The 12559-nt window shown below is 41.6% G+C and overlaps 1 protein-coding gene across 6 annotated transcripts in view; it reads right to left on the bottom strand.

The window, feature by feature from the left end:
• Nucleotides 1-11345, bottom strand: part of KLHL5 (kelch like family member 5) — a 92142-nt gene extending 80797 nt beyond the window's left edge. The window contains exons 1-2 of one of the 6 annotated variants that reach the window (XM_060655232.3): nucleotides 11133-11223; nucleotides 6140-6237 (exon numbers count right to left, since the gene is read on the bottom strand). In XM_060655232.3, the coding sequence (XP_060511215.1) occupies nucleotides 6140-6189 (50 nt within the window). In that variant the 5' untranslated portion in view covers nucleotides 6190-6237; nucleotides 11133-11223. Of the gene's footprint in view, nucleotides 1-6139; nucleotides 6238-11132 lie in introns of those variants that run through there. The other 5 variants (XM_060655233.3, XM_060655230.3, XM_060655229.3 and 2 more) reach the window with 5 other exon arrangements.
• Nucleotides 11346-12559: the final 1214 nt, after the last annotated feature.

Genomic DNA, 12559 nt, shown 5'->3' with positions numbered 1-12559 from the left:
TCCCAAGTTTTCCCTCAACTATAAAGAGTTACAATATATGATTTCAAAGAACACTTTAAAGTTTGATGTTCTAGGATAGACTTTAAACTTAGTCAAATTAGGTCTTTTATCAGAATTTGGCTTAATTATCTAAAAACTAATATAATTCCACTAACACTTAAAAATGATGGCAGAAAATAGTTAATTATTTACACATATTAGAAAAGATGTGAAATTTAAACTTTAATTTCAGAAATATGTCAGGTATTCTGTACCTCTTCTCCAACTCCATAAAAAAGTCATTATTATAAATGTAAAAACAAAATCCTACTTATGTAAATTCAACACATCTCTGTGCTATATGCAGAAAAAACTTAAAGATAAGAACACAGAAAATAAAATCTTTCAGGGCAGGGACCACCATATCCCTAACAACTTGTACAGTGCATGGCATTAAAACATTTACTAAATTTAAATCAAAGAATAAATGAATAAATTAATGACCCAGACCTTGATTGGAAAGATCTGAAAATCTAGCAGAAGAGGGTTTTGAATGAAACACTTACTGAATTATCAAGAAATAAGTATGTCCTTTATGTGGGAGGGGATGAGGTTCTTGAGTCCATTTAGATGTATGCTTCAAAAAAAATTGGCAACAGTGAAGAATGGATTTGTGAGGGAAGGCACCATCAGGAGAGAGACCAGTTAGAAAGCTCTTCAAGGTAAGAGGTACAGCTTAACCATGGCTGGAGGCAAGGAGATCTGAAAGGGGGATGGACATTAAAGATATTACAGAGACAGGCCTCATAGAAGCTCTGTGGCAAATGGAAAGGTAGCAGTCAAAGATGATAGCATTTTCAAACTTGGGTGACTGGAAGAAGAAGTAGGGTAACATCGACATAGAAAAGGAAGTAAGAAGGCTACAGCTTCAGGAGGATTGAGTGTAGCTTCAGATAAATTTGGTTTTAATTAAGTATTGGGAATAGGGGTCTGGAGTCTTATCCAGCTTATACTTCAATATCAATCTATTTAGGAAATTAGAAATTTAGAGTGTGGATAGAGGGGTCCTGGGCTGTTAACACTTGTTATCTTTTCATTCTTTCTACTAGTTACACACACGGCATCAAAATTTCTTTTGTAATGAAAAGAAGAATGTTAGAATATAATCCGAAATCCAAAATAAGGTTTCTGGTACAGTGTTAAATCTTTCACGTTGTTAAAAATAATTGGGTAATATTTCTGCTTTAATCAACAAATTAAAGATGAATTTTGGATTTAAATTCAGCTGTAACAAACCAAGAGATTTAGCTTTGTAAACTACACAGTGGACTGAAAGGTCAGAAGTTGAGAACTCTGATATATACGGAAAACTGAAGGTGCTTCATGGTAAAAGCCATCTAATATAGAAATTTTACTTCTTTGTGTACCCTAAAAGCACTGTGTGACACATATCAGATCAAAGTGAAAAAAAATGTGTGAGGTAAATTTTAACCTTTAAACTAAATTATGTCTCCTTGCTAAATGATCATACATTATCCCAAACTACTTGCTCAGATAACTTCTTCCCTAGACTGGAAACTCTATTAAGGTTACAGAAAGAGCCATGGCTTTTGAGACACTTAAAATACAAGAACTGACATTCAATTTTAAAAGTTCCATACAGCATGATACAGACATAGAGGCAGGCATAGGGTACTAAGGTCAAAGCAAAATTTTCAATCTAGCTGGACCTCTCTAAAAGCCCCTTGTCAGATGAAACCTCATAATTGGTCCATTAAATGAAAAAGTCAGTAACTGTAAAAATTATACTCACATATCCTTAAAGATTTTAACTGAAACACATACATGTACATTCATTCACAAATCTTTTCATATAGGGTTAATGCATATATTTTATGTGGGCCCCCTGCTGAGTTTGTGTCCTCTTTCTTGTATAAGCCATGCCCACAATGACCCAACATCCATGATTTCCATTTATGATTTCTATAAATGGAGAACTTAAAAGCACTTCAAAAATAATACAAATACAGAATCTATTAGACCAGTGGTCTGTCCACCTTGAGATAAAAAGCTTCTGCCATAATGAAATTAATGGACTTCCTTCTAGCAGAAAGTGTTACCATGAAAAAAATGTCAGCTGAACAAAACAGTGTGCTTAGTGATGTGTCTAATTTACATTTCAGTATGAGCTCATTTCCTTGAGAATTACTAATAGTCTAAAACCAGTTAGCTGGCCCATGAACTTTGACAGGCACTGCTTTAGACTTTGATGATCTCCAACAGACACACACACCCTCCCTCACCCCTACCCAGTCATTTTACAGTTTTCCAGCCTTCGTCAAATTTGATAGCCAATCTGTTAAGAACTCATTTATATTAAGATCTCCCAGAGCATTCAACTTAATTTTCAAAGAATGACTTTTTTCTTTACCCTCATTAATTAACATGTTTACAAATGTTTCATAATTATTAAAACAAGCATAACTGTTAAAAATGGGTTTGTGAATAAACACAACCAACTTTTGGTGAGTATCCAACTCAAGAGGTAAGCACAGAGTTGTGCGGAGTTGTGCCCTACTGTAGGGCATTCTATTTAGCCAAGAGTGTTTAATTGGCCCTGGGGATCAGTAAGTACAATTGACAGAGGGAAGAGGGTGCATTAGGTTAAAGCTATGAGTCAGTTCAGAGGCAGCTAGTTGAGGGTGCTTCTGTTGTTATTTTCCCACATTATTACTTATTAATGATAAGCCTAAGTGATATAGCAGAAAGCCTGAGTCAATAACTAAGCCACTCACCAGCTAGCTGTATAATTTAGGCAAATCACCTCTTTGGTTTTCAGTTTTGTGTGTGTGTACATGTGTGTGTTTCAGTTAAATCAGATTAGGTAAGTAACATATGCAAGTATTGAGTAAGGATCTAGATTTCTAATAGCAGCTACTATTTCCTGAGTATGTAAATGTGCGTGATATGTGAAGTACCGTACATTGAATGGGGCTTTAGTTGTCTCAAACACTCTGGCAAACAGGTCATTCCTTTCTCCCCTTATATATGAGGACGCTGAAGTCAAGTGAGGTTATAAGATATGTGGGTAGCAGGGTTCAATGTGAATACAAAGACCAGATACTTTCAAATATGCCACATTGCTGCTTGCTTATAAAATATTCTCATCTGGAACTCATAACTACTTTGTGAGAAGGCAGAGTAGGTATTTCCCCCCATTGTCCAAATCAGGAAGCAGATTCAGAGTATAGCTGATTTGTAGGTTAGATATCAAGGAGTAGTAGAGTGGACTTAAATTCTTTACCAGTAAGATCTGACCAAACTAAAAGCAAATAAGGCACAAAAAGAGAAAAAAAAACAAACCGTCCTTAAAGAACGTATCACTTCTAATATAACAAAATACTGTTTATCATAATTGCAATTAAATGCCAAAGTGGTCTTTAATTCCTGAAGCACAAGAGCCTCCCAGATTTCTCCCCACTCAACTCCTTCCCAGTTTCTGTCACAAATTCTTATAGGACAATATGTTGACCCACATTAATATATATCAAAAGTACCTTTTAATCTTTCAACTGCTTATTGGTACTAATAACTGGTAGTAAAGCAAGCAACATTTTAAAAATCAGTTAAATTAACATTATATGGTGTTTTTATCCCCGTACTCATCTATAAAAGTTATCACAGTTGATACTATGAAGACCATAGTATAATTGTAGCAAAATATTTCCTTTTAAAAATAGCCCTTTAAGGTGAGCTCAGTTGGTTAAGCACCCAACTTTGACTCAGGTCATGATCTCATGGTTTGTGATTTGAGCCCCATGTCAGACTCTCTGCTGTCACAACAGAGCCTGCTTTGGATACTCTGTCTCCCTCGCTTTCTGCCCCTCCCCGGCTCACTCTTTCTCTTTTAAAAAACAGTCCTTTAGGGGCATCTGAGTGGCTCAGTTGGTTGGGTGTCTGACTTTGCCTCAGGTCATGATCTCACCGTTCTCATGAGTTTAGAGTTTGAGCCCCGAGTCAGGCTCTGTGCTGACAGCTCAGAGCCTGGAGCCTACCTCAGATTCTGTCCCTCTCTCTCTGCCCCTTCCCTGCTTGCACTCTGTCTCTGTCTCTCTCTCAAAAACATTAAAAAAAAAATTTTTTTTTAAATAGCGCTTTAACTTGATGACAGGTAGAAAAGATTTCCTTGCCACTCACTCTTGGATTTTATAAATTTAGGTATATATTTGCTGCAGCACAAGGATGAAAGCTATAATACTATAAAGGTAATGGCAAACCACCAATAAACTCCGGCTTGATCCTTCATGGTTGGCATGTGCTGAGACACCCAACTGTCTTATGTGCCATAAAAAGTAATAATCTGGATAACCATCATTTTGTCTTTTACTGACCTGAACCAAATTCAGTATTTCTATCTTCTATGTAGCTTTATGGTGATGGAGGGAAATAAAGTAATCAATCAGTACTCTCTAGACACAAATATAATAAAACAAAATTGGCTGGGTTCTGTGTATACATAATGAGCCAATCACAGATCCAGCTGATTCTGCTGCAGAACCAATCAGATTTTATAGATGGTATATTAGCAGGAACAGTGAAAGCTGGGTAAGGAAAGGGTAGTAAAGGGCAATGTAAGCAACAGAGAAAAACGTGAAGCACTGTTTCTCAGCTGCTTGTAATTAGAAATCGTTAATCAATACAAATGTTACACCAGTTCACCATTATAAAGAAACTCCCTGGCTTGCCCTACAACTAGACCTTAAAAAGAAGCCACCAATTCATTCTATTATTCTCTAATTCATTCATTCTGTAATTCAGTTCCAGCAAAAAGCAAAATGAGTTATGTAAGTGAGTCAAATGGCAAGCAGTGGAGACCAGTGGAGGCTAGAATTATTCTTAACAACATTGTTAGGAGGCAGTTCAGAACAGTCCTCCCCAACTCCCCATCTCTGTGGGGCAGGGGGGTAGGACAAATTGGTTCAGGCCCTTCCAAAGCACCATGCTGAATCTGTCCACCAATTCTAAACGACTATGGAGCAGGAGAATTGGGTATTTCTTCTTTCTACTTATCAGAGAAATATTGCCCCAAAGACAGGTATATATTAAGTAAAAGTGAACCAACCAGACTCAAGTCTAAATCTCCTCATCTACTTTCCATACTATAGCCAAAGTAACCTCCCAAAATCTAATTCTTGATCATCTTACTTTTACTTAAAACTTGTTCTCGATCACCTACAAGAACAATAAAATCCAAGATCTTTACAATGGGAACCAGTGTTTCTAACAATCTAGTAGTTCTTGCTATCTTTCCAGCCTTACCTTCCTCTCAACCTCTCTTCCTATTTCACACATTTTCTGTCATAAGAGCTAAAACACACTACATCAAAGGTAGCAAAATGAGTATTATTGCAATATTTCCCAAATGAAAAGGACTATGGAAGATACTGCAGATAATACAAGTGTGAATGGAGTTAAATTTTTTTCCCTTCTCCATTTAGCCTTCATTTAACTCTCTTAGCTCTGTTCCCTGGTGATCTGATAAACACAGGTATGCCAACTATGTCACTAGGCAACACTGCTTATAGTAAAAATGATGAGTAAATTTGCACCTGAACTCAGAGGAACTACAAATAAACTATAAATACCTCACAGGTAGCCATAGCTTTGACCTTCCTGAGTGTGACAGCTCTTATAATTGGCGTATCCCTCATGGGGACCCTGGAAACTAAGTCTATGGAGTGGTGTGGCACATCGTTTCCTGTGAGACCCGAGATGTTTAAAACCAAGGCAGCCACCTACGTCCACCTGTTGCGAGCTTTCTCTCCTTCAGCTCTCACTTGGAGCAGGGACTCCCAGATGGCTACGGGAACTGCTTACATGGACTGCTGTGAGGATCACAACCACGGGTGAGGAACACTGGATGCTGTCTTGCTTGAAAGCTGTGGTTCCTGTCTGATGTCCTTCTAAGTAAACACACCTATGGTAGATTTCTGACTGTTCAGCTGAACCTAAAAAGACCCATACATTGGCACGGCAGTAAAAGCACGTCTCAGAATGACACTGCAGATGTTTTACAATCGGTACCCCAGCTCCTCCCCTCTGTCTGTTCTTTTAGACTAACATATATCCCTGACAAATAAAATACACAGCTTGTACTCACCTTTCTTTGTTGTTATTCCTTTTCTGGGGAGCCCATCTTCCAGGTAACATATCCTACCTCCCCATAGTCCATTCCTTCAGCCATCTGCTGAGGTGAAGCTATGGATATTTGCAACCAGAAAGAAAGGAGATATTGCATAGGTAAAGAATGCAAGGAAACTTTGCTGAAAGGCTAACTGTATACACAGAAAAAGAATGGAAATTTATTAAGAATAAAAAATAGGCGAAATTGGTGGAGAGATATGGCAATAGCATGTTAAAGTGTAAAATGTCCAGATAGAGTGTCTAGACCAATTGAAGAAAAGAGCAGAGTAAGGCAGTATATCAAATGCGCCCTTCCTTCTGCATTATTAGCCATGGGGAGAAGCCAGGGAGCCCTGGATCAGCATCAAAGGCAGGGGACTTTAAGAGTTAGGCAATTTGGTAATCTGTAACTTGGGAGAGGGAGAAGGGGTGGAGGGAAGGATAACAAAGGAGATGGTTTACCAGTAGTTCAGGGAGGGAATAGTGTTGCTACAAGTCAGCTCCACCTCTATCTTCTTAACCTGATTATCCTAATCAGCCTGTCCCAGTGGAATCTGTAAGCTGATTGTTAATTGTATAGCAGAATTTTCAATGGCATTACAGCTTTCTTTAATCCCAAACTATTCAGATCTGTCTCCTCTATTACAGGTTGCCAAATACCCTAACTTGTTATACTTTAGGGCCAACTCCATTATTTCCAAACTCTGAGAGTGGTTAATTTGAGAATTAACCAACATGTGGCACTTAGAAAAAAATTTAGTTCTTCTAGACTTGCTAAGGGCTCTAGTTAGTCTCCTTTCAGTGTGTGAATTCTTAGGTTAAAACACCCAGTATTCAAAAGCAAAATAAAGAAAACCAGTCAACAGAACGAGGAATGAAGTATACGTGCAGAGACACTAGCAAGGTATCCTGGAGACCTGGAGGCGAAACAGCCCCAGCTCCTAACTTGCTGTTGTTGATGTCAGTTGCCTCTGAGACTGCTGCACTCCCTGCTCTTGGACTCTGTGACATAAAGCTATATCCTTCTTTTAACAAAACACTGTTTTTGCTCAAGCTATTTTGTCACCAAAAATTCCCTAAAACCAAAAACAGTGGTTGGGGCAAAGTATACAGAATCAGGTTTTATCATATGGAAAGATTCTACTGATGAATCTATTGATGAGAAGGAGAGAGAGAACTCAATTAATACTATTTTATTTGGGATTGTAAATTTCCCATTCATCTTTTTATTCTCATAGGAGCTAACACAGTGCCTTATACACACCACATTTAACACATTTAAATATTTTTTGAATGAACATATAATTAAAAAAGAATGAATCTACTTGGTCAAAATAGTATGTCTAATTATGGAGTTTTTCAAAAGCATTTCATTTCCAATTAATAAAAAATATTCTTTGCAATTCTCATTAGCATAATTCTATGATTAAACACACATGCTTTTACCCACACCAAAAAAAAAAAAAAAAAAATGCTGTTTTCTATGCTCTAAATGCTGAAAAGCATATTTTGGATTTCATTTCTCTGGATTTTATGTTAACTCATGGGACTATAAAGCCTGCATAGCGTAGTCATTAAGACTGTCTGCAGAATATTCCAGTTCTCCTCCTGCTGGGCACATGATAGAATTGCATTTCTCAACCTCCTTGAAGTTGGGTGTAGCCACATGACTTGTTGGGCCAATAAAATGGCAGCAGAAGTTATATGTGTCACTTCCAGGTAGAAGCCTTCAAGAGCCAATGTGCAATTCATCACCTCCTTTTCCCTGCCCTAAAATTGTGGAAGCATGTGTTGGGATGGAGCCTCTGATAAACTGGGGCTCCAAATGACCACCTGTAACAGAGTTCTGCTGACCCTAATTGGATATGCCCTGTGACTAAGAAACAAACCTTTTTCTAAACCAGGAAGATGTGAGGGTCTTTTGATATATTCACCAGACACCTCTCTCAAAAGTGGAATGAAAGCAATGAATAGCTCCAGCCTTCAATCTGTCTTCCGAATAGTAACATTTTGTATAGCATTGCATCATTTATAGAATACTTTCTTATAGAAGTGTACCTCATTATCCAAACTCTCAAAATCCAAACACAGGAACTGAATGAAGTCAGATACATTTTTGGACCAATCCCTCATTCTCTAAACCCTCACTACCTGCTATCTGAAATTCAGGAACCAGATACATTTAGATGAGGTGATACTCCTTGCCTTTCAAACTCTTGCCACCTGAACTCAGGAATGGAAAAAATTTAGCCAGTAAAGGATTCTTGATACATTATTTTATTTGTACCCTTAAAACTGTTTTTCTATTACATTACCTATGAGACCCTCAACATCTATTGAATGAACTGTGTGCTGTCATCATTCTAATTTTACAAACAAGGGAAAAGAGTCAGGGAGGTTCATAAACTTGCTGGGAATAACCTAACACTTTAGTGGCACAATCCCAGACTTTCTGGCTTCAAATCCCTTGCTCTTTTCACTAGGTACCAAGCTTCCTAAGGTCTCTTACAGCTGTAAAATTCCAAGATTTGATACTAAATTAACAGTATCAAAAGTGTTTGTGATTTTAAAAAAATGTCAATGGCATATTTACAGCCAAGAATAATTAAAGTCATTCTTTAAGCAATTCTACTTGCCTGAACCTAGTCTAATTCAGTATCCTGAGGCACAGGACAGGAAGAACTCCTAGAGATCATTACTTGCAGAACTATGAGGCACTATGAAAGAATTTAGGGGGAATTAGACTTTTCCTTTGACATACAGTATATTTAAAATGCTGACTGGGGCGCCTGGGTGGCTCAGTCGGTTAAGCGGCCGACTTCTGCTCAGGTCATGATCTCGCGGTCCATGAGTTTGAGCCCTGCGTCAGGCTCTGTGCTGACCGCTCAGAGCCTGGAGCCCGTTTCAGATTCTGTGTCTCCCTCTCTCTCTGACCCTCCCCTGCTCATGCTCTGTCTCTGTCTCAAAAATAAATAAACGTTGAAAAAAAAAATTAAAAAAGAAAAAAAAAATAAAATGCTGACTTAAAAAAAATGCTTTTAGATGATCTTCACTTTGGTTCTTACCAAATTGGCTGACCTCAAACTCTTTGCTCTCCCAATTTTTATAAAACCTCTGTTTTAAGAAATACTCCTGAAGAATTGCCTGTCTGTCCATTTCTATCGGTTCAGTGGTTCTCAACAGTCAAATGAATTTGGAAAAGGTCACAAAATATATTCCCCTTTAAAAGGGTTATCTTTAACATTAGCCAAGAAGTTGAGTAAAAAACTGTTGAAATTTGACTAACCCAGCGATTTCAAAGTTATTTGACTTCAGACTCTTATTTCAAAGAAATAAACTACTGATTTCTCATTTCCTGGAACAGCTTGGGAAATACTGTTCTAGGTAATTCTAAGTGTTATGAATGGTTCAAGTTAAGCCTTTAGGGAACTTATCTTTAGAGTTTTATTACTGTCCTTCATTGAAGAACACTAAGATTCATTATTTTGCGTAGGAATATTTTAAAGATGCTACCAACCTTACCATGCCATCTCCCTTTTTATTAGGGCCCATGAGAGAATGTTTCTTCTGAGGCCTCATCACCAGAAAATATCCTGCTTAGGCAGAACTGATCTGTTTTTATCTTGTAATTAGAAACACACTGAAACTTACTGTCCCCCTCCCCCCGCCTTTTTTTTTGCTAGCTGCTATGAAGCCCAGAGACAAAACTGTGACTCACTTTTAGTACAGGATCTTACAGTATGCACTTGGTATTATCTTTTTCCTTGACTTGGTATTATTTTTCTTGCTCTGCCTCAATTTTCTCATTTAGTTTTGTTTTATCCTTTTGTACCACATGGAGACTAAGGGGCTTCAAATCATTTTTGGAACTCTATATTGCACATATTAAGTCCTGTCTTACTAGTTTCATGTTGATTTTTCCCTACCTGCCCCATTACCTGAAAACATCAGTGTATTCACCTTTGTGTAAAAGTATTCATAGTGATGACAAACCAATAGAACATACACATTCACCATACAGGCAAATCCGCAAATGCTTAAAACCTGAAAAAAGAGTTACTATTGCTCTTTTAGCGGTCTAATAATCAAAACGACTCATTAAACTGTTTTCTAAACGGAAGGAGAATTACCATTTATTGGGTACCAGTAACTGCTAGGCACTTAATATACAACCGTTTCACTTCAGTGTCTTTGCATATACACTGTCTCTGAAAGGACAAATTAGAAACTGGTAAAATTGGTGGGCAGCGGGGCGGGGGGAGGGGGCGGGGAGAGAATTTGTACAGATCCCTCTTGTACCTTGTGAATTTTGTGAATACATCAACTATTCCAAAATGTTTTTTTTTTTTTTTTAATCAAATGGGACTTTAGTAAAGGCGGCAGTAAGGCTCTACTCTCTGCTACCGCAAACTTTTTTCCTCGTCAGCTTTGGATCCCCGAGTATGTCACTGAAATGCCCGACGGAGTTTCCAGGAGGCACGCCAGCTTTTACTGAAATAAAGTCCCTTTCTGATTCTCCACGCTCCGGGATGAGGCAATTACTTAAAATGAAAACTGAGATTGTGATAGCCTGCGGATAACAGTGGAAAAAAAAAAAAAATCCGAAATGGTTTCCAGTTGGTTTTATTAGTGGAAGAGTGCCGGGAAGAAGCCGCGCAGTCCTGCCTTGGCCGGCGGGCCGGCCGCACCACCGCGTGCAGAACTTCGCCCAAGTCAGAGCGCGGCCCACACGCAGCTCCGGGCCCCCGGCTGCGCGGCGGGGAGGCCGGGCCGGGGTTCGAGCCCCGGGCGCGGCTGGGGCAGGGCCCCGCTCGGCCCACGCCTCCGCTCGGAGGTGCCCCGGAGGGCCCCGCGGGACCCCGGCCACCACGGCCCGGAGGGAGGGTCGCGTGGGGGCGGGGAAGGGGCCTCCATGCGCGACCAGCCCGCCACGGCCCCCTCCCCGACGCCGAGCAGGAAGGAGCACTTACCGCGTCGGGCTCCGGAGGCGGCCGGGGGTCACAGCGGGGCGAGGCAGCCAGGAGTGAGGCAGGGGGCAGGCGGGAGGCAGGGGGCAGGCGGGGGGCGGGGGGCAGCGGGCCGGGGAAAGGGATGCTCGGCCCCACGGGCGTCCCCAACCCCTCCCCGGCAGCCTCACCCCCGGTGCCGGCCGGCCCGGAGCCGGCCACTCCCCCTCCGTCAGGCTGCGCTAGGCCGAGGAGGCACGAACTCGTCGGGCAGCCCTGGAGGGGGCGGGCGAGCGAGCGGACGGGCGGACGGGCGAGTGGGCGAGCGGGCGGGGGTCGGACCGGCTCGCCCGTCAGACCTGGCGCGCCGCGAGCGGCTGCCAGCCCCGCCCCCTGCCGCCAGGCCCCGCCCCCTCCGCGCGGGGCCGCGAGCCCTGGGGGACAGCCGCCGCTGCCGCCGCCGCCGCCGCCGCCGCGGGCTTGGCGGTTTCTCTTTCCCTCCACCCCCAGCGCGGCGCGCGCGGACGGCTTGGGCCGAGGAGGGAGGAGGTGGGAGGAGGTGGAGGGAGAGGGAGAGGGAGACCGAGGAGGATGCGAAGGAAGGGCGAGGCGCGGGCTCTGGCGACGGGAGCTCTTGGGGGAGGGGAGCGATGGGGGAAGGGGCGGAGGAGGGACGCCGGGCTGGGCGGGGCTCTGGGGGAGTGGGCGGGGCGCGACGGACCTGACAAAAAATTCCGGTTGTTCCCGCCCCTTGAAGCTGGGATGAGGGGAATTCCTGGGGCTGGAAGTTTAGGAAGAGGCCCCTCTTCAGAGCAAGAAGAGAGCGGGCCTGTGGATTTTGATTCCTTGGAGAACAGGACTGTATTGTCCTAGAGTTTTGGGGGAACTCACCAAGAGTCGCCTCTCGTCTCCATGTCCTGTAACTCTTCCCTTTGCAACAACCTGATAATTATTGTGCCCCAGGCAGTGGGTTTGTGGCACAGCAATTATGATCCTCAACTCTGTCACCGTAATCCTTGTTTCCCAATGGTGGGATAATAGGAATTCAACAAAAGTAGGTTTTTTATTCATACCTGTAGGCAACGTATGTTATGCAACAACTATACGCTACGTGATGAGAATACCAAGAACTAATTTATTCGGCGCCTATATGCCAAACACAAATCTAAAGGACTTTGCATATATCAGCTCATAATCAGTCGGACAAAACAGCTAAGGTCTCTGTTCTCCGTGGAGTTCTTAGGGGAATAAAGGAGGGAGGGAGTTTTCTTCTTTTGTCTCAAGAGTGACGTGTAAAAGAAATGCTCACCTGCTTTTAGTTCTCAAAGTAATGCACATGTTCATTATTTGCAGATTCAGTGTTTGCTACTTTGAGCTAGCTATATGCCGTCCTGAGGACTGAATGCGTTCATGTGTTATTTCTCCCCCACAAAATGACATTTCCTTAGGAG

Source organism: Panthera onca, chromosome B1, assembly GCF_046562875.1.
Source record: "Panthera onca isolate mPanOnc1 chromosome B1, mPanOnc1 haplotype 2, whole genome shotgun sequence".
Lineage (NCBI taxonomy): Eukaryota > Metazoa > Chordata > Mammalia > Carnivora > Felidae > Panthera > Panthera onca.
This window is presented reverse-complemented; position numbering and strand designations above follow the sequence as displayed.